At 36.2% G+C, this 23507-nt stretch overlaps 1 protein-coding gene across 1 annotated transcript in view; it reads left to right on the top strand.

Annotated features, from left to right (window-relative positions):
* THSD7A (thrombospondin type 1 domain containing 7A) overlaps positions 1-23507 on the top strand; it is a 254195-nt gene that overhangs the window by 57974 nt on the left and 172714 nt on the right. The window contains exon 3 of the mRNA XM_077175422.1: positions 7131-7667. Coding sequence (XP_077031537.1) covers positions 7496-7667 — 172 coding nt within the window. The 5' untranslated portion in view covers positions 7131-7495. The remainder of the gene's footprint in view (positions 1-7130; positions 7668-23507) is intronic.

The raw sequence follows: 23507 nt of genomic DNA, 5'->3' as shown, positions 1-23507 counted from the left end.
AACTCTTAAGAAGTTAACAAGTTATTAAAAGCTATTTCCACCTATATTGTGTTTGTCACTGCTACTGAGTCGGTGCATTTCTGGAAACTGCTGAATGTATTGGTTAAGTTAAAAAAAGCTGCACCAATGAAACAACTCACTAAAGAAATCAGCCTTGTTTAATTTTCTTATTAATTTGTATTACTTAACTAATTTGAGAATTGATAACAGAATGTTTGAGTGATTTATGGCCTGAAAAAGAAGACCAACATTTCCCTCCTTGAAAATGGAAATTGGCTTGTCAGACATTTAGATGAAGAATGATCAATCAATAGGATTTTAATAAGGAAAAGCTTTAAAATTGACTGAAGGTGGCTTTTGTTTAAGGTGATTGGGTATGTGCATATTACTAAGCTCTCCCTGGAGAGGATTTTCAAAAGCAATAATGGGCACTGATTTTCTTTGTTTATTTCATTCTCTTTCTGTTCCCCTTTTGCCAGGGATTTCAGTACTTACCTCTCCATTGTGTCTTTGAAATCTCCCTGTCTGCTCTTCAGGTCCTGAGAATAATTTTTCTTATTTGCATTTAAAACTATGAGTTTTAACCACTATTTTTCCCCAGTGAGCCTATTCTCTAGACAAACATTTATTTTCTGTCTAAGTTCATGCTAGACATGAGGGCTAGCTGTTCCCATTGATTTTAGGAACACAAATTTCAAAAGTACCGGCACACACTGGAGGAACAGATTTGACTTGGAAAGATCCATTAAAATACTCTATTTTGGTTACCTCTTGGAAAGTCTAGTATGGGCTTGGAGTTAAAAAGTAAATGGCAATTTTGGTCAACTGGGTTGGTTTGTTTTGTCCATTAGTGAAGTCCTTATTGGGCCTTCTGAAACTGAAGTAACTAAAGTTAGATTAAAAAGGCTCCATTCTGTGTGCAGTCTGATTCATATACCTGTACAAACTGTAGATCCACAGCTAATGTATTAAAAGAGTAAACAGAAACTAATGCATTAAAAGAGTAAACACACCCACACAAATTCTGGTTGTCCCTACTTCCTTGCAGTCTTTTTTTTTCTCCAGTTAGGTTTCTTATCCTGATTTCAGCCTGTTTTCTTGGCTCTTCCTATCACTATTTTCCAAGCTTTCTCTCCTAGTGACTTAGAGGCCACCATTATGTTCCACTTTTGTACCCAATCTTATTTTGTTTCCCCTCAGCACTCTGTAAGCAACTGCATACTGGGATCAGAGTTACAGAGAAGGTTCTAGGTTGGGCAGGCTTCTCGTTGGAGGTTGTGATGGGAAGAGCACGCTGATCATTCCCAGCACAAATGAAGTTAAGTTTTTTCCCCAAAACAGGGGTTAACAAAAGTTTTTAAGTGAAAACGTCACCATTTTCCTCATGCATTTCCCCCCGCTTTTTTAAGGCAGAAAAAGTAATAGAGCCAGTTTTGATCTTCCCAGCCAGCTCTCATCTTTGGATAGGATCTTCTTCATGTGGTTGGCATTGAAGCCAATGTAATCTGGACAGAAAAGGACAGTTTATTCACAGTTTAAAGCCATAAAGTAAAATTAGGCAGTTTAATCTGACCTTCTTCAGTTCTTGGACCATTGCATTTCACTGTGATATTGATCTGTTTAGCCCAGTAGCCTTTGGTTACATTACCAATTCAAAACTAACATTTTTCTGGAAAACAAAGATGGTAAATACAGTTTTTCATCATGTATCTTGATCCAAAGCTGAGTGCCCTCCTTGATAAATTCATTGATCTCTTACTTAATTCTTCTAGCTTGATCTCCCAGCAAGCAGCCATACTTCCTGGCTGTACCTCACTACCTCAGTGTGCTCTCCTTTCAAAGAATACTTGTTTTCTGTGACTATTTCATGCTAAGTAGGTTGATTTTGTTGCCTACTTTTTTTTTTTTTTTTTGTGCAATTGAAAAGTCCACCCTATACCAATGAAAGAATGGCTATGAAAATGTCTAGGTATGATATAGATTAAAAACCAAACAAACACCACCCTTCACCCTCCAGTATAATGAAACAATAATAAAAAAAAAACTTAAAAAAAGATCAGTCCAAGAATTGCTATCTTAACTTAAAAAAAGCAAAGAATTTATAAAACCAGAACTAGATGATAAGATGTTTCTAATCATTTATGTAAGTAGAATCTTCAATAATTTTTCAAAAATAATTTTTTCTTGTGGCAATTTTTTGTAGTAATCAGGAAACACTGAAGAGTTTGTGTGCATTATTAATATATTCCAGTCACTTTGTACTTGTAATGCTTTCTTACTTCTCTGCAGCTCACACATATAACTCTTTAAGTTCATAATTTGTTCTCCAAATCCATGATCTAAAAGAATGAAACAAATTCAACAGACAGGCATTGTGATACCTCTAATGTTTGCAAAAATAGTTATTCTGGGAAAACCATAAATAATTGTACTACTTGTATGAAAGAGACTGGGTGGCTTTTGCTTGTCTGTTTTAAAATTGCAAGTTTACAAAGGGGATGTGGCATAAAAACCCTGAAAGGTTAAAATCAAGACCTCTTACCTGCTTTGAAAGCAAAATAGGCATTTCCAATAGCATGACATGGTCGAGTGTGACACCTAGAGGCCATATGTTTAGGATTCCTAAACAATAACTTCAGTGGCAAGTTTTGCACAGCATGTGCAATTTTGGACTTAAAGACTGGAACAGGCATATTTTGAAAAATTAGCATAATTTTTTTTTTTAGATTTTTCATTTTTAGCATATTTTTGTGGCTTCCCTGACTAGGATCCTTAGCATTGATATAAAGAAAAATAAGAGACTCCTTCTGAATCTGGTAAAGAATTCTTAATGCTGTGCAGCAAAGATTAAAACAGCCCTGTGCAGCTTATTCCATCCTGAAGTACTCAATATCTAACAAAATTCTTGCAGGCCCCATCTGAAGAGAATGATTACAATATATTTGCAACTGTAGTAAAATATCTTCATGAATTTCAGGCTCTCACACAGTGCAGAACTAGAATTTTTAGCCCTTGAGTTTGTTAGGGAATGAAGAGAACAAAAGCTTCTTTTAACTGTGGATTATTTAGACCATGGATCTTACAAGGAAATATACATATAAGGGAACACACTGTACCTTCCTAACTTCTCTAAAAGTTAGGGAGGCAACCATGTCACTGCATCCCATGAAATGGATATATCCAAGGGCATTCTCATATGGCAACAGAACCAGGTCAGCATGTTACAAGTTTAGAATACTTATCAGAAATATTTGCTATTCTATTATCCAGTGGGCATTTGCTATAATAAACTCATTATAACCTTAGAGCTAAATGAATAGGAGCTAAATGATAGGTGACTTAGTTGTTTTTGGCAATATTTGTTATTTTCATACCTAAGAGAGGGGGAAAGGTCTTGGAGATTAATCAAAACTAGCACAGTTCAGATGAAGAGAACTTTCACTTTTCTGCACAAGAAATACAATATTTTTTCACTCTCTAGAGTTTGGGCTATTCTAGTACTCATTCTGGAGGTTTTTTTGTACTAGTCTAGTACTCATGCAGCAGAGATGGTTTAGTGGGGTGCAGTTGTAGAGTTTGTAAAACATCTTCTATAGATCTACAAAAATTACCTGAAACTTCTCTAAAGGTTTCTGTTTTGACCAGTCTGAAATTGAAGGCAGAAGAAAGTGATGCTGAGCATTGCTCTTTGTTGTGTACTGCTTACTCTAACAACAAATGTGTGTATATCTTTAGTAGTCTGTGCATGCTTTTTGGCCTTACTGTGTGTAGAAATACAACATCATCAGGATGTAAGGTAATATGATCCTGAAGCTTTGATTCATGGCTTTTCATAAGGACAAGGGTGTTAGCATGGGACTGCCTGGTAGCAGAGGAATACTGCCAGCCTGATTCTGTATTGAAATATTTATCTTATCATTTCTCTCTCCAAAAAATAAGAGGTATTTCAAGCTTACTTTGTTATCCTCTAACTCTTTAATGCTAGGAAATGTGAGCAAAGTTATTGGAATATTTCATGACTAACACTTTGTCATTTTGATAAAGGTCTTTGAGGTTAGTCATACTTTTTGAAGAGAAATGAAAAGGTGCTAAGTTGTCAATGATTTGTTTGAGTAATTTACAGACTTCTTGTAGCTGTTGTGCCTCAAATAAAATAATAGGATTATTTAGTTTGGAAAAGATGTTTAAGATCATGGAGTTCAGCCACTGACCTATCTCTGCCTAGTCCACCACTAAACCATACCTCCAGGTGCCACCTCTGTTTATAAATATATAATTGTATCTCTTGAGTGTCACTTGTTGGTGCTCTAAGGAGCAACAATTGCACTATTAAGTTTGTGATATGCATACTAATGTCAGTTGTAGTTTATTTCTATGCGTTATCTAGAAGCTTCTTCTCAGAAATACTTAACCATTTATTTGGGAATGTCTAAGCCATAAACAACTGATAAATTATGATTGTTAAGTATCTATTAGAAGATTGCCAGTAGGCTGGAAATAGTGCATTGTTTACTGGAGGGAGGCCCCACGTTCACTGTAGCAAATAAGAGGATAATAGGGCATCAGGTACACTGGAAATGGCTAACAACAGCATTCCCAGAAAGGCATGCTGATAGCAACTGAAATTTAAAATCAGGATATATTCCCTCTTGTTTGAGAAGTCTAATTCCTGCAGTTAGGTTGGGGAGGTTGTTTTTGGTGTTTGTCTTCAGGCACCAGCCTACTCTTTGGCCTGGGGAATCACTGGCCTTTCCCTATCCTGAGTAAAAGATGAGTGCATGTAAGGCATAAGCAACTGAGTCTCAAAACCAGCTCTTCAGAAATCCTCTTTTTTTCCAGACATACAAATATTTTTGCATAATAAATATTCCTTCCATTTTGTCTCTGTGACCTATTTCTGAACAGTTTTAATTCATTATACCTTCTGACAAAAAAAAAAAAAAAAAGTGGAATTATTCTTTTGTGGTCCATTGATTTTATGACTGATAAAATGGTAAAACCATAAAAAGTAGTGTGAAAATATTTTACTTTGATAATCTATATTTTAATAGTTTTGAAATATGCAGTTCTATAGTTGCACAAATATAAGAAAATATTTGAGTGTTTGTGTACATGTGCTTACCCTCTCTCATGATGCTGCTTTGTTCTGCTGTCAAAACCCACTTTGATTCATTGTGCCAACTACATGGATGATCTGTTCCCTGATGATGTTTCCAGATGATCTGAGTCACGTACAAAATATTCTCAGAGGCTTTCTTTATACATTCATTAAAAATTCCAGATAGAATCCATTGTATTTAATAACTCTGAAAAGGGTGCCTTTTCCCCTAGTCTCTCTATAAACTTGAGTCTTCCTCTCATGCATAGCTCTGGCTAAAAAAGCCAATGTTTACTTTTAATTTTTCAAAGGAATCTATAAGCTACATATGTTTTAAGTATGCAAGTCAATATAGCTATTGTTGTAGATTTCCTGAGGTTTTGAAAACTTCTTTAAACCCTTAGATTCTTAATCCTACTTTTCATAAATTGTGAAGCTGGCATTATTTTTATTATGTTGAATATTCTCAAGTCCCTTTGCACAGCTTGTTAAATAATGTGCATGTGATTAACTTAAACACGGATGTAGCTTTAAAATTGATGTAAATCAATGAACTCAGAAAAAATTTTGGTTTATATCAATGTTCTCTCTAGTACAAGGCAAAGGCTGAAGAGGAAACCATGTTTTCTAAAGCTAATACAGCATGATGTAGAAGTGAATAAAATGTATCTCCTGAAGTGCTTTTAGCTGAGGGTACAAGTTCTGGATCAGGATGATATAAATTTGTTAAGATCATGGCTTTCTATGTATCCCTTATCAACCTATAATCTCCTGATTGTTGCCTGTTTTTCAACAGCTGAGGAACAGTAATCCACACTTGCTTATCTCTCTTAATCACAGCCTCATGGTGCTATAGCTCCCTGAGCCTTTAATTCCCTCTTAGAGGCGTAACAGAGTGGAAAGTAAACAAAGACGAATTTGCAACCTTCAACATTGCTAATTTGCTCTGATGTCAGAATATTTAAACAGGCAAGGACTTGGGAATTATTTGATCACAACTGATTTTAATCTAATGCATGTGAAAAGGCTGAGTCTGGGAAGGTTGTGCAAAATGACAGGCGTCCCAAGAGAGGTTGACTGAAGGTTTCTTCTTTAAACAACAATACCTCCATCATTTTTCAACTCTGGGTCCTGTGTTCTTACTGTGTATTTTTGTTTGCATTTTAATGTAACTTTCTGAATATGATATTGCTTTTCTTGAAAATTCCTCATTTGCTTCCCAGTTTATAGGTGTCAGAAGCCCAATCTTTAGGCTTGTTATAGTTTCTGTTCACTGCTTAGTGTGTGGGAGAGATAAAGATCCCTATTTAAAAAGCTTTGTCTCTCTCCACGTTTTTGTACCATCTTGACAGCCTAATGTAGCCTGCATACTTTCATATGTAAAATGATTGATAACTTGATCTTCAAATTATTTTAAATTACACAGTTGACGTTTATGCATGTATATGTGTGTACATACTTGCTGGATAAGAAAGGATGCTATCTTGTGTTATATATTATGTGCACACTTCATCTACCACAGAAGTGATGGGCTTACACATACATACACATTATCATACACACATATTCATCTTTCCTCAGAGCAGATAGCTGTATGCCATTACCTGAAATAGATTGGATAAATATATGCAAGACAAGGTAGTGTTTTTACATTTTTTTTTCTATATTTTCTTCAATTTCCCTTCATATGGTCTTAATTGTCTGTTCAATGCATGTGTAATCACTTGGTTTTTTTGTTGTTTACAAAATGGTTAATGCAGCGTACATGGTATTACCAGGACAAATGTCTGATGCTCTCTTAATTGTTATATATTGTTCTGTTTATATCTGTTCTGGTCGGATGATTTGTGTTTCTGAAGTATGTCTGATGATGATTTCTTCTTTTCTTCTTAGTGTGTATCATTTGGGATATTCCGGGGAGAGACGTGTCTGGGAAGCCAGCCTTTTGCAGTCACTCTTTGCGCTGAGATTAGAGCGCTGGGCTATTTGTGTTCCTCCTCATGCCTGATTCTCTGTCTCTCACTCTCTCCAGCTGGTGTAAATGACTGCTGCTGCCTCCCAGAGCAAGATAACCTGCTCAGTCAGCTGGAGCCCCCTGCGGACAGCTGTCTCGCTTTTAGCTGATGGAAAACTGCTATAAGCGCTGAATGGAAGAGCGTGGAGCAGCGACCATACCGGCACGAGGAGCTGCTGCAGCAGCAGCAATAGCAGCCGGAGCCAGCGAGGACTCTATTGTTCCCTGGTGTTAAACAGCTTTTCCTTTCCAACTGCCATGCACGGCGGCGGGAGAGAGCTTTGCGGTCCCTTTCTCCCCGCGAGGAAATTCTGAGGAGGGGCGGATCGCGTGAGGAAGGCTTGGCGGCGGTGCTGCGGGTGTCGGCGGCGGCTGCGGGCGGCATGGGGCTGAGCGAGGGCAGCGCTCCCCGCCGCCGCGGGCCGGGGGCTCCTGCCGTGCCCGCCCGCTGCGGGGCAGCTCTCGGGCTGCTGCTGCTGCTGCTGCTGCTGGCGAGCTGGGACACGCGTGCACAAAGTGAATTTCAAACTTCATCCGTGTATTTGTGGAAGACCGGTAAGTCGGGGTGCTGTGATAGCGCAACAGCAGCGTGTTGAGTTTTTGTTGTAAGTAGTGACCTTTTTGTGTGCTTTGTGTATGTGGAGGGAGAAAGTTAATCTGAAATAACTAATGTTTACTGGCAGGATTATAGGGGGAAAATAGGTCATCTTACAGGATTCCACCATCTAGGCAAATATTACAATTAAAAAACTCCACATTTTAGTCTGTGGCACTGTTACTGGGATCTCTTATATATTTTAAATTCTGTTTAGAAGCTCTGTGTTGTACATAAAGGTTAGAGCATTAGTGCCTGTCATCAATGAGAAGGAACAATTATTACAATTGGAGTCAGCATCGTTAAAAGTGCTCTAAACATATTGAATTTTCACAAAGAAAGATGTGATTCAGCACATCTAATCTTTGTGTCCTGTGCTGACATGTAATATATTCAGTGTGGTAATTGATGGGGAGATGGGTTTGTTAAATTTAGGTTTATTCCACGGTATATAGGACACGTGAAAGCTAATGATGGATTAGGTGAAATAATCCAAGTGATGCCAGATCTCATAACCAAAGAGCCAAAGGCAAATAGGCTATGTGGATTCAGCACCACAGTAGATGGATAATTTCCCCTACTTTGATCCTAATGAGTTACGTGTCTGCTTTAAAGATTGCATAGTCATAACAGTGTTTCAACCTTAACTCTGCATTAAAAATCAGTGGGGAATTTTCCTGTGTCTATTAATATATTACATTAATTCAGGACTTAAGCAGTGATGAATATGTGCATTTTAGTTGTCTTGATAGAGTTGCAGTTCATATGTAAGTAGAATCAAACTCTCATTTAGAAAATTTAAAAATTTCTGACTGGGAAATATTTCACATTGGCTTTGGCAGTTAGCTTATTTTCCTGTATGTTGCCAGGAACAAAACAGTCCAAAAAGTAGTAGATTTGTTGAAAAAGTGTTTTTTCATTAAAGGATAATGCAATAATAGGGGAGATTGCAAATTAATCATTTGTCTGAAAAATAACTTGGAGAAGACAGTCTCTTTCCTAGATGGAGGCACACTGCTTTCTGCCACAGAAGCAGATCAATTTACAATTACAGTGATATCCTGAATTTTTTAAGAGGCTCCATCTATCCAGCTGCTCAGGGAGGAGATTAAAAGGAAATTCATTTAAACAAGAAGACAAGCTTTCCAATAACACTAGAAAGAGAAATATGAAGAAGGGAAAATCCTTTGCAACTTTCACTTCTGACTGCAAGATGGGTTACACAATGACAGTGACCTTTTTTTCCCTTTAAACTGTTGACAAATTAAAAACAATTTACAGTTCCATTACAGATCTGTAAATGTTCAACACACACTTAAAAAGACGTGATATATATGCACAGGTTTATGGAAAGGCACAGTAATAATATAACATTTTCATAAAGCATTTACCCTAAGTTGCTAGGCATCAGCAGAATAAACTCTCCAGCATTTTATTATGTCTCCATTTAACAGTGTAATGGATTGTATTTAAAAATATTAAAACAGTAACATAGTTTGAGGATAATAATAATTCTGGTGAACTACTGCTTAAGAACACATGCAATCGGTTTGCTATGGACTTAACTCCCCTTACTTTGCACATGGTACACGTGCTCTGAAGTAATGTCAGCTAAACCAGCACCAAGGAGACTGTGTTGGCTTTTGTCTTCACCCCCTTTTTCCCTTCCTGGTAAAGACTGCTCTTAAGAAACTTTTGTGTAGGACAGGTATGATCCAATTACTTCGCCTGATGAAGAGCTAGCTCTTCCCTTCATCTTTTCTTCTGTGACATCTCTCGCCTGTTTTGCCTACAGTAAGAAATACTGCAGCCATAACATCAGTGATGAAATGGAAACAAGATGAAAAACAAGTAATGAAAAACAAGAGTGGCTCTTTTCAGATGATGAAAGGCAAGATGCAGTGAATAAGACACTGCATCTCTGTTTGGCTCCAAATTAAATTTTTCTGCTCTTTTTCTCAGCTGTGTATTGAATTCTTTTGTTTTCCCTCCCTCCAGTCGTGGGAGGATCTAGAAAGTGAACTGGAAGAATTGCTGGTCAGTGGTCTGAAGTGACATGTAGCATGGGAGGTACAGAGTTCAGCTAAAGTATCAGAGAGAAACCCAAAACTGAACAGTAGTGAGCTCATGCACTTCAGATGATATTTTCCTTCTCCTTCTGTGAATGAGAGAGGTCAGGAGAATGTGGCTGAGACTTTGTCAAGGCAATTAGCTGGATTATAGGCCTTTTGGGACCTCTTGTGTCCATTTTTTGAGAACCACGCTATTTTGGTATTGAATTTAGTCTGTCATCAGCTTTTCTAAGTGCTGTTCATGACTTGCATCTGTCTTGTTTTTATTTCTAAAGGTTTATGGAATAATGTCTACTCTGTGTCTTCTATACTGCTTTACTGCATTATGTTTTCTTAAGGATGCCCTTGACAATAATGTGCAATGACTATGAGGTTTGAGTTGAGGCATGCTTTGTTTTATATAATAATAGTTTTCTTTTTATGTTTTCTTATGTTTATGGGGTTTGAAGGGTTTTTTTTTTCTTTTTTGTTGTTGTTGTTTTGTTGGAAAGAGGGGAGGAGTGTTCTAATTCAAATTTCAAGTGTTTGCTTTCAATCCATGAAAAACTCTCAGAGGACCTGATTTCCTGTTTACTACCATCCTCCAGTCTACTGCCATAAAAATCTGAGGTTATTGCAATACTCACTTTAACCATTTGGGGGTTTAGTTATCTTTGATTCAACATATACAATGTTGTGAATAATCTGCTTTGAGCAGGGAAGTTGAGCTAAAAGTTATCTCCAGAGGTCCCTTCTAATTTCTACCCATCTTGTGATATGGGTGCCATCACTGAGTCATTTTTACTGCTCCAGCTGAAACTGCTTTGAAATTTTGGCTTTTGTTACTTTTTTTGATTTCTTGAGAGAATGGGTATTTGATGTTCTGGTGTGTTTAATGGACCTTCAGAGTTTTGGATCACATTTTAATGAGCACAGTTGATTGTAGCTTCAAGTGAGTGAACTAGGTTTCTCACCAAACTTTCTCATTCCATTCTGTGCAGACCTGGTGTATGCATTTTATTCAGTTACAAATACAGAGTTGGTTCATTTTGTGTGGTCAGTGGGAAAGCCATCATGGTTTTTAAACATAAATTAAGTAAAGTGATGAAACAGGAAGATTCCCAGTGTTGAGTCATGGTGTGGATCTGGTTGATGATCTGAGCTAGACAGCAGCAGCTTTTAGCCACTCATGGATGAGAAGTTGTGAAACTGGGGACTGGTGATTATATTGGTGTGGGGCTGACACAGACTGCCAAGTGTTGAACTGTTTTTGTTGAAAAGATGTTTAATGGCATGTTTTGTTCATCAATAATTTTCTTTCTCTGATTTAACTGATTTCATTTGCAATGACCAGTTGTTTGCTTCAGGTTCTACACAGCTGCACTGAACTTCTGTGAGTTTCTCAAATGCCATTTTTATTCTACCTTAACTTTTATTATTTGCTTTAGAATTTTGCTGAATATTATTGAATTTAATCTGAAAGGGAGTTGTCAAGACTGGAAGAAGGCTCTTCTCAGTGTTGCCAAACAATAAAACAAGAGGCACTGGGCAGAAACTGGTGTACAGGGAGTTCCATCTGAATACAAGGAGGAATTTCTTTACTGTGCAGGTGACCATACACTGGAACAGACTGTCCAGGGGGCTGTGGAGATATTCATGAGATATTCATGAACTCATGAGATACTCAAGAACTGTCTGGATGCAATCCTGTCCTGTGTGTTCTGGGATGACCCTGTTTAGGTGGGGAGGTTGGACCAGATGACCCACTGTGGTCCCTTCCAGCCTCACCCATTCTGTGATTTTCATATTCAAAGACACCTTATGATCTTGTGATAACTGCCCACCATAGGCTAAGATCTTGTTGTATCTGTAAGTTTTGCAGTGAACAATGTGATGACTGCTGATTCTTAAATGAAGATACCCATGAAGTTGTCACTTTCTTCCCTTTACATGAAGATGCATATTTTTCTTAGTCTCTCGTGTCATCATGCAGGACATATATTTACCATTCCTTTACACAACTGACTAAGCATAGGTGCTTCTTGCCCCATCAGAAGTCTCTTACTTCTTTCTACCCTCTCTTTCATATGTTTTTGTTAGATGAATTCTAGATGAATTCACATGTTGATCTGTGATTGTGCTGTCAGTGTTGGGTGTAATGCTTGCCTACAGTTACTATGAGATATATATATATATATATATATAATATGCAGATTAATTACTGAAGAATGCACTACATCAGCAAGGTTTGATCACATTAAAATTATATCTTCCAACAGCTTGAAATAGTGCACATAACACTTTTGAAGTGGAAGATGCAGCATTGGATAAATATTTCTGTAACAAAAGAAGTCATGAAACAAAAATCCAGGAGGCAGTGCCTTTTCCATCATTATTTGTTTTGAAGACTTGATCAGATCTCAGATAGTATAGATGGTGTAGCTCTGCAGAATTATTTGAGATATCTGCAACTGTTGATACTGAGACTGGTTATTGGTATAACAATTGCAGTTTGACTTTTCCCCTTGTTTTTAACAAGAGTAGAACTTGAAATGGGCTTTCTGTGGGTAACAGCGCTGTTTCAAAATTAAAGTGGAAGGAGGAAAAAGGCATTGTTTCCTGAAGAGAACAATTAAGTATCTGTATTTTCCTGCTCATGTTGTGTCACCTAGATGAGAATTGGTCCTTGGATGATAACTTGCTCAATCTTTGATGCAGTCAAGAATTAGAGCAAAGGCAATAATGTGTGTGGGCAACATACAGAATATCATAGTACTTTTGGGGTAACGGAGGCCTGGAGTGAAACCAGGGGCCAGCTGGTTTCTACTGGGGACAGAGAGGTGTTGTAAACTCCGCAGGCAAGAGCTCTTTTTAATCAGTTTTTGATCTTTTTCAAACAGTATCTGTATGTGATTTATTCTTGTTCCATTACCTTGGCAAGAGTGTTACACAAAGGCCTCCTAGTTCCAGAGCCTATAAACGAATGTTTTCTGTTTCAAGGTGTTACTTTGGGATCTTGTAACCAAATCTCACTTCACTGCTTGATATGAGCTTGGGTCTCAATACTCTTCTGATTTTCAACCTCTTGGTTTCCTACTTTCCCATAGAGAGCAGCAAATGCAACATCTGCACCATTGCATCCCTGTCAAGTTTTACATTCTAAGGGCCAAATCTAGTTTAAAAATAGTTTGGTTTCAAAAGTGGAATTTTCAACAGTTCTGAAATTCCTCTTCTAACATCTTTGGTGCCTAAAATCCATAAAATCACAGAATTAAAAGTCTGCTTTATTTTCCCTCTGTATGACCCTAGGACTGTCCTATTTTCACTGCATTGAGTGTTCCTATCTCATATTAATGCCTGAGGAGGACAGAAGTCCTTCCTAGGACTGGCAATCCAGCAGGCATTTCAAATTGTATCTAAATACACACTGACAGGAATTATCAGAAGGGAAGAGGGAAAGAAAAAAATTACCTAACCAAGCCTCTGATTAAAGCAAGCCTTCCAAGGGCTGTGTCATCTTGAGCTGTTCCATTACATAGGTGAAACTCCCCCATTTGTTCCAGTATTTCTTCTTTTTTTTTGTTTGTTTGTTTGGGGTTTTTTGTGATTTATTTTTAAAATTTTTTTTGGTTTGTTTTTAAAACCTGAGTAAAGACTCCTTGCAATAATTGCACCTTGAGACTGAAGACAGATAAGCCTGTGTCAGTAAATGGGAAAATCCTGATTTTAAAGAGATTATGCAGAAATGATCTGAAGAGGAGGATTAGATGCTAGGGAAAATGCTAAATGCTAAAACTAAAAGATGTTTTATCTTGAGGCCTAATTGTCAGGAAGGGAATTCACATATGATGATGAAAGAGGGCAGTGAGGACCTCTTCAAGGGAAAATTAAGCCCTAGTTATGGCATGGTGAACTTCAGCTGGTGCCTGCATATCCTTGAGGAGAGAGGTCTGTCAAGATTTTTAAGCTGTCATTGGTTGTAAAAGGTGTTTGGGGGGATTCATCTTTTTGATTCTCTGGTCTTCAGTTACAGAATAAGATAAAAGGAATATTAAGAAAAACTGTATTTCATCACCTTTTCAAAGAATAAAAATTATTCAAGCAAAATGTGCTAAAGAAATATTACTGCTAAATATAAATGATCCTCTAGGATAGAATCTGATTAAGTGTTGGTTACACATACACTGCATAAATTCATATTAATTAGAATTTATCACTTTTATTACACTCTGTTATGTGCATCTAAGCAACCACACTCTTTGCTGTCATCTCACAGTTAAATCTGATTTTATGTGGTCAAATAGGGCTTGTCTATGTGGGTCTTGAATAAGGACATATTCATTTTCATTAGGCATGTTCATCACTGTTGCTCTTTGCCCTCATTTATAAAATACCCTTTCAGATATTTTATTCAAAAGAAATTTTGCAAAGCATGTGTTAAGTCTTTGATTAATGCAAAAGACTTGTAGTGCAGCCTGGCAACAGAATATTTGGCAGAGATGCAGAAAATGGGTTCTTTAAGGAAATTATTTATAACTGTTGTTTAGTATTCTGTCGTTATTTAACAAAATCAAAGTAAATATTTAAATGTTTGGATAAAAATGTTGTGCTGTGAAATTCTTTTTCTTATGCATCTACTTTGCCATATTTGAAGTAGGAAAATAGAAAAGTGTGGCTGATATTATAAACCTCTAGTTAAGATAAACAAGTACTATATGCTAGGGTAATGGTTGATTTCACTTGGAGGATGGCATTTTGAAGCTGTCAGAAAAGTCAAAAATGGTAGTTGGTAATGTTGTACTGGTAGCAGAGAATGTCTGGATTGTTTTTAGCAAGTGCCCTGAAGTGCTTATGCTAACTGGATCAGCTCAATCCCTCAGCTCATAGGGATGCTGGAATAGGAGAATGCCTCAAAAGCTATGGGTTTTATTCTGTAGGCTGGGATCCAGTGCTGAATTAATTCAGGTTTTTTAATACCTTATAGACCAGGGTTTAACTTTACAGTTCCCTATTTCACTTGATGTCATTTTTTATCCTGTGTGTCCACCGAGTTCAGATAACAGAAGTGTGTATCTTTTAACACAGTAACTCCAGATTTAACAGAATGCCCAATTCCCATAATAGAGAGTACAGTATTATCAAAGATAAGTAAGAATCAATATTTTGAGTTAAAATTTTCTATGGTATAAATTAAATTGTGCATTACACTTTGTATTGTAAGTAATTTCTGGGGTAAAGGAAAATACATATATTTATCCTGTTTATTGAAATGTCCTGGATTCACATGTCTTTTTTTATTCTATTCTTCTGTGGTCTCTTCACAAACAAGTCCTCTCTTTGTAACAGGGCAGATTGACCTTTTTTCTGGATGCATGTCCAGTCAAAATCTCTTGTTTCTCTTTCATAGACTAGTGAAGCTGAAAAAGGTGGTGGGTTCCTTAGGTGGGTAGAGATATGTTAAAATTCTCAGTAACAGAAGTTTAAGATCTGGTGGGTTTGTGTAGCACCACAGAGAAGATGATGGGCTGACAGAGCCCACAGTGGGAGGCAACAGTAGCACTGGCTTAGGTTCTATTTATGGCTTCTTTCTTCTTATGTCTGTTTCTGTCTAGTAAGGCAGAAAAAATATATGGAGTCACTAAAGTAATGGAATAATTAGAAGAGAGAACCATATAGAGAAATCCTAAGGATTCATATTATTGGGTAAAAGTTTTCCTAAATAATCACAATTTAAATAACTGTACTATGTAGATACTAAAACTTAGTCAAATTAAATGCAAGCACTTTTGTTACTGCTAGCACAAATTATTCTCCCCTGGGAAATCCCAATGCTTACCATTTTCATATGAGTGCTGTACAGTGTTAAACTTATCAGTGTCTGGAATTTCAAACAAAATCCAACAGCCATTTTTTGTAGCAATCAGCACGTTCTCAGCATTAATTAGCACTCTGAGTTTTGGTGCTGCTGACATTGCTCAGAGTCATCAGTAGACCACAATAGCTGGAGGTTTTTAAATTGCTTTCTGTACTTTGTGAGCATTGCCAAGATTGTTTTGGCAGTTTCATGTCCGTGGAGTAGAGAGGGAAAATCTGGTGTGTTTGCATGGATTCAGGGGAGGAGTGCCATGAGATGCAGGCCTTATTGAGTGGCTCAAGTGGAGGTTTCTTGTGTGATCCCTTGTGAATGATGTTGCTAGAAAGCAAGCTTTCCAATGTCCAAATACCAGTGAGAGATTTCCATAGGTACTTTGAGGGGGAAAGAGATTGTGTGACCACTCCTCGAAGTGTGTATTATATAGAGAGCTTGAGGGTACTAATTGGAAAGGGTTTCTGATGTAGTGAGACAAACATTTTTAAGATTGATGACATCCACTAATCCAATAAGAAATTTCCTAATGAAGGACATTATTACTTTCTACCTCCTGTATTATGCAAAATGGAATGTTTTATTGGTGAACAATGGTATAACTCTCCTTATGTGTGCTGGGGAATAGCTATTTTACCACTGAGCCATTAGAGAAATCTCTATTTCTCTAACAGAACAGAGAGAGATTGTTTTATAATGACTTCTGTTTGTACAATGCCTAGCCCAACTGAATTATCTTCATTTGCTGGTGTTCCATGTTCCACAGCTTTATGCAAAACAACATAATTATGACTTGTTAAAGATGCTGTTTACAAAGATCTGAAGATAATTTATTAACATTCTAAATGAGCATCCAAATAACATCAAGTAGTTCAAATAGCTGATATCAAGATGCCATACTAGAGGATACTGGAGGAGAGAATTGTTTTCATAAGAAAATAACATCATAAAAAACCTTGGAAAGCTAATTCTCTGTGTGATAGTTCCAAAATCCATTGTTGGGGGAAGATATTAGGAGAAGAGGCGTGTTTGTAAAAGTTACTTAGCATTTCTGCATTCAGATATAGCAGTCATGCCTTCTTCTTGCAAGTAGCAAAACTTGTTTTGAATTTCATATGAATGTGCTTGATTATCCTAAAAGATCACTTGTGTTGTGTAAAATTTTGCTTCTTTTGCAGTGTTCTACTGGTGGTTTAATCAAATACATGTTGTGAGGAATTTTTTGCTTGATTTAATTTTCCTGTGGTTTTTAGACAAATAATTCCTGGATTGGAGGAAGAGGGTGAATGACATGGCTGCTGAGCTTGCAGTTTTTAAGAGCTATACTTTGAAGGCTGTCATTGAAACAGCTTTTTTTTTTTTGCTTGTTTATTTGTTTGTTTTTGTAATCCTAAATGAAGTTGACAGTCAGCATTGCTTTTTAGATGGCAGCATTAGAAAGACTGACTCGTTCCTGTAAGGTGTGTTTGGTGCCATGCAGGAGATAATGAAAGGAAGAGGAGGAAGAGTGATAAAGTGACAGAGCATGTAAGGAAGGTTTGTAGTCTTTAACTTGACATGGATGAATGACTCATGACTCTCCATATTTCAACTTGATATATGGATGTCAACACCTTGAGAGTAGTTTGGGTACCGGAACCATAAAGCCAGGAAATTCAGGTTATTTTCTGTGCTGTACTTCATGTCTTTGTAGGGAGCTGCAGGAAAATGTTATTGTCTGTGCTCTCTGAAACTTCACAAAGTACATTTCATGACAGATTTGTATAGGTGATTGATATTTTCTTCCCCTCTATGTTAAATATACTTTAAAAGCTTTATGGAAGAACTCCAGGTGATGAGCACATGTACTGATTATAACTGAGTCTTGGCGCTTTTGTCACAGTACAGATTTGAGCTATTCTACCAGGTGTACTGCCAATTACACGTGATAACAGTAAATTTAAAATTGTGAGTTTGTTGTAAAACTACAGTACAACTTGTTTTTTGAGCAAGTATCACTTTTTGCCTTTTTTTATCTTAACTCTGCAAGAAGTTAATTTTATTGCTCTGAGGATGTGATGTAGTGAATGCCTTCTCTTGAAGTCTCTGAATTTTCTAGATTACATGCTTCATAGTTTCTTTTGAGCTGTATACTGCTTAGTTTCTCTCTTAACAGGAAAGTAATAGTTTAAGGGTCAGGGTCCCCAGAAGTCAAATAGGGCAATAAAGATTTTACTTTTTGGCTGCAGAAGTAGGTATTTAAAATAGGTATATTTTGCTAAAGCCTCACATGTAAAAGGAAATTGATGGATAGAAATGGAGTGACAATTCAGTGAACTAAAAATTCCTGCCATGCATGCAGAAAAAAGTCTCTTGAACAATCTGTTGCTTACATAATGTCCTCATCACTCTCATTTAAGAAATGGGTTTTCTCATACTGGTAAGAGTATTATTTGGAGACTTGAAAGAGAGAAACCATTGAACCTGTGTCTCAGAGGAAATGACACATTGCTGTTCACATGTAGATGCTATTATTTGGTGTAAGCCATTTTAAGAAAAATGGTAGATAATTTGCTTGTAAAGTAACTTTGTGTCTTTTACAAAGGTTGTGAATGTGCCTTGTGAATTTGCAGGTTTAGCTCATTAAAGGCACTTTTCTGTATATAAGCCCATGTCCTTCTAAGTATGTTGTTTCTCAGACAGTATAATACACTGCTATCCAGAAACTTCTTGTTGTTGTTACTATTATTTGGTTTTATTTATTTACTTATTTCTATGTATGGAATACATTCTGTATATAATCCTATGAGAGTGATAAGTAGCACAACTACAGGCAGGTGTTTATTAACAAAATATAGGTTTAAGGAGAAGGTGAGATGAAGAAAAAGTGCAATTTAATTAAAAAGAAAATTTTAAAGGGAAGAATAAAGAATTAGTTTTCAGTCTTGTCATGCCTGTATTAGTTGCTAATGCAATTCTGTGTTGCAATTTCACTCCCCTTTAGGACAGGCATTCATCACATTTTATGCAAATATTACCAGAGAGAGTTATTTTGGAAAGAAAAGACAAAATATATTAAGAAGCCATAAAAAAGATGCCCTGCTTGCTGTGTAATGAATCAGATAATACAATGCCTTTTTGTTAACTGGTTTTCTTTTTCATTGAGAATATGTAAAAAAGAAACAAGCTATCATTAGCTAAGGCTTATTAAATCTTCAGAATGTTATTAAAGTAGTTTAATCTAGTCGGGCGTATCTGAAAAAACAATGAAAGAACCTCAAATATATAAATTGGAATGTAGACCATAAAAGATATCATGTCAAATAAAAAGATATATAAATCTTCTGTGTTCTGTAATTTCACCTTTGTCTGGAGCTTAGGCACAGAGTTCACATATTTTGCTGCAATTGGTTATAAAGGAGGAGTCCACTTGAAGTAGAAGTGCTGCTTTTGGTTTTGAATTTTTAAAGTAAAGATGAAGAAGACTCCCTGAAGAGAGAAATTCATTAAGAAAGCCAAAGACTTTTTGGAGAATATGTTCTATTCAGGGTGGTTTTCTGTTCTCCACTTTGTATGTCTCAGAGCATACTGGAGCTTCTAATGAAAAAATAATACAGTTCATTAATGTGGAAAAACTTCTGAAAGTAGCTACAGTCTCACAGCATTCTGGGAATTAGTTTGAACATAATTGGTTGGATGTCAATATTAAAAAGCACTCCAATGAAAAAGAAAATGCTCAAGCTATGATAGTTTGCTGCTTCTGATGAAAAATTTAATGAGGCTGAATAATTAACCCCTTTTCTCTTCTTTCTTCCCAAACTGCCATGTCTTTCCTAATTTCTGCTTTACATTTATTCTAAATATTTTAAGCAGTAGAGTTTCTATGACTGTAATAGAAAGTCTACACTATTGTTTGTATGTTGCTCTATAATTAGTTTGCTTTTTTTTAAATCCTTTTTACCTTCATGGCTAGATGACTCAAGTGCAGTTTGTCAGTTGTCATGCCCCTCAGCTATGCCCCCTTAGCTGAACTGTGCTTCATGAAGTCTAATCTTTCCTGATAAATCCACTGACAAGTGCTGTGCCAAGCAGCACAGGACCTGCCATTTACATAATGGTTACTCTAATTGGTTTAATGTGACTTCCAACCTCAGGCTGAGAATTACTTCCTTCTGAAATGTGATCATTGCCCAAATACATACACTTTCCACTCACTGAGTTTACTCCTAATCACTTATTTAATAAACTTATGAAGCACACGGAAGTTTTTTCATGCAGAACCTATTCATAAAAATAAGCAACATAACAACCAAGGAGAATAAAACAACGCACACAAACAGAAAAGTCAAAAAACTACAATGTGGACATTTTCCTCTGATATCTCAGTTGCCATCAGTTTGATATGATATGCATTGTTTTCTTAAATATATTGAACTCTATGTCAAGTACAGATAGATGAGAAATGAAACATTTTGACTAATTCTGTAAAACACAGTAGGTTTTTGTATAATATAGAGGTTTTACTAATTTTTCAGATCTATCATCTATGATTATTGTTTTTCCATTTGTTTTTGGTACATATGATAGTCTTTAGGTCCTCATCCCAGTTTCTCACATGGCTTGTATTAGCACTTCCATATCCTTCCCTTCTTTTGTTTCAGTGGGCTGATGGATGCTGTATGAGAGGTTTGTTGCTGTGACCTGGGTCTGTTCCTGCTGCCCTTTCAATAACTGTTCAGGATTCTGGAGAAGAAACATGTTTGTACTGCCATAAGCCTCTACCTGCATCAAGAAATTGTGGTTCATCCTTTTTGTCACGTTGTGTTAATGTACTTCCAAAGAGAAAGATGAACCATGAAGATGGTCTTATTTATCTCATGCTGTCAACATCTAAAAATTTTTGTGAAAGATGAATTGAAATTAGAAGACAAAGCTTGAATAAGTTGGGTGCTTTTGTTAATGATATTCTAGATTTGTATAAGTTACAAGCTCTGAATATCAGGCACATCATGATAGCAATGCAAAAGTGGATTTTAATATTCAGCTACTCTCTGTGGAGACATTTGGTGCTTCAGAAGGCTGCTGTTCTCTAGAGCCTGGGGCCTCAAAGATAACCTGGAATGCCAGATAAGGAAATTGATAAAGCTGTCAGTGGTTTGCTGTGCTCTACTTCCCAGGGAATGAGCCACCTTGTCACATATGATACTCATGATATCATCCAGTCTATGACATTGAGAGATCACAAGTTTTTCCTCACTTCCTAAAAAAGTGATAAACTTTTAGTGTAAGCTTAATAAACAAAATATGACACATATCTATACTATCTGTAAACAGGGATTTTTGCTTTTTACCTAATTCCATTTCATTCAACAACTGTGTGGATTTTTTTTCTTCTCATCACAGTCAAGAGAGAGGTAAATTTGAATCTTTCTAGGAGCAAGTTTAGTTAATTTTTAGAAAAGGTAACTCCCTTATCCTTCAGGAATATGGGTACCTGCTAGAATCTATTCTGAGCATAATGCCAATGCTCATTGTCTTCCCTTATCAAGCAGACCTGGTAAGAAAACAAATATATGAGTTTTAGATTAGCATAAGATATTCTTACATCCTTTAATTTTTCAGTTGTAATGAAGGATGTATTTTTTAGGTGAGGGGGAATTTTAATGTAGATTTTTGATAATTCTTATAGCTACTGAATATTTGTAGTTAATGGTTCAAGATCTTAGTTCTTCTGATTTATGTGCACAGCCCATATCTCTCTCCTTTTTGCTTCTACCAAGAAAAATATTCTATGGAATTGAAGTAATGGAAATTGCTACTTGCTCATGTGGTTCTTACGACCTCTGAGGTGCTTTGGATTTGTAGGGAAAAAAAAAATCAAATTTCAATGCAGCGTATGTGAAAAAGAATTTACTCCTTGCAATAACAAAGTCTCTGTGAATTAAGTTTTTCAAGTATAATACCCATAATTTTGAAATCTGGTAAATGAGTACCCATGGCTTGGCTGTTGGTGATGATTTTGTGTCTAAATAAGCTTTTCACAGCTATTCTGTTTCCAAAGCAGAGAATGCTATGTATGTTTAAAAATAACTGGTTTCAAGAAGAGTTTCAAAATGAGAAGAAGTTTTTTAAAAACCTTCATAATGGAAAAGCTTTCAAATTGAAATTTACTTCATGGTAGCCATTTATGAGTCAGGCAGTTCAGAATGATTCCAAGCTGCTGCTTTTATCTGCCTTGATAATAATGCATCAATCTGCTATGCTGGTAAAGATACAGAAATTGATCCCAGCAGCACAGAGGCAACACCTATTTTGATTTTAAAGGTCAGGCTTGTGCAATGCCTTTTGATGAATTAGTAATTAAGTCATTATTTTTTGATAATTTTGGTTAGCCTTTGTTTTTCTGAAGTATTAAGATTATTTTACTTTTCCAATTTAGTATCCATATGTAGTTTTTTAGTACAATTTGGAAAGGTAAACAATCCTTCTGCTGCAGGGATGTAACAAATGTATAAGCATTCTTGTAGCTCTAAGATTGCCTGCAGTTTCAGTGCCATCCAACTATTCTCACTGGCTAACACCATTCACACTGGCAGTTTGTTTACCAACAGGAAATTGGATAAGGCATTTTGATATGCAATATTTATGCTCTGCCTAGTGTAATTAAGAGTTTCTTTTCTTAGACTATTTTATTATTGCTCATGTGCTTGTAAGAACATGTTATATTTCACAAGTATAATCTTGTGCTTCTGTGTTTTTAGAATATTCCTAAATACTTTGTGGTTATTCTAAGTAGCCTCTTGGAAATGACTCTCATTGTAGTGATGCCACAGAATTACTTAATGTAGTTTTCTTCTGAAAGATCTTTGTTGCCTGTTTCTCAGTGTCAGGATTTCTAACATCCTGACAGATTATTGTAGCTCAGCAGATGGTCTCAGACTTGATCTTTAATCAGTGAACTCAGACTGAAAGTTTGGCGTTTATCTGCTCCATTCTTAGCTATGGACTAATAGTGGGGCAGATGGATTCACCCTGTTCAATGGAGTTGTCATAAACAGTGCTCCTTGGAACAGTAAGTGTTGCTGTGAAATGCAGCTAGTGCTGCTGACATTTTGGATTGTTGTACTTGACTATTGATGTCTTTAAAATCCTCATTTGTGAAAACGACAATTTTATTCCACTTTGCACAAAAACCCTTTACAGTTTTCAAAGGGAGGTCAACTAACCATGTTTAATAAAAGATGAGCACCTGAGCCCAAATAAGGAAGCAGATTTCTGTATTTTACAATAAATGTATTAAATAAGGAAATTCCTTCATGTGGGTTTTCAGCATAATTACATATCATGCAATATTTTTATTGCTTGTATTAAACTTTTTCTGAAAATTTGGAGCAAACTATATAAAAGTATATTTTTGAAGAGTGTGCATTGTCAAAAAAGTATATTTAAGATTTGTGGGTTTTTTTGGTTTTTTTTTGAGAATCACATATGTTAAAGCTGTCAATACAATGGTTGGTTGTAAGTAAAGCTCACAGCACTATTAATACTACTTTCTCAGCATGTTGTTTTCATATAATGTGTTCTCTTTGTGTCAGAGTATTCTGCCATTAGTTCAGTGGATTTGGTGACAGGTTGTTATAACTGCATTTCAGAATATAGAGATAAAATCATGATATCTATAAATATATATCTCTGTCAACCAGAACTGGCTTCTTCTCTCAAAGTGTAGGAAAATTTTCTTCCTGATGGTTTTTAAAAAGTTTGTATTTTGTTCGTTGTTAAAAACAAAGTTTCTAGGTAACAGGAAGAAAAGAAACATTTTCCTGATTAAACCTATGTATTTTTAGGTGTGTTTCCTTTTTGGTACCTTGATGCCTTCAAGTATGAGCCTTAATTTCATCATC

This window comes from Agelaius phoeniceus, chromosome 1, assembly GCF_051311805.1.
Source record: "Agelaius phoeniceus isolate bAgePho1 chromosome 1, bAgePho1.hap1, whole genome shotgun sequence".
Classification (NCBI taxonomy): domain Eukaryota; kingdom Metazoa; phylum Chordata; class Aves; order Passeriformes; family Icteridae; genus Agelaius; species Agelaius phoeniceus.
Note: the sequence above shows the minus strand (reverse complement) of the source record. Positions and strands in the feature narration are given on the sequence as shown.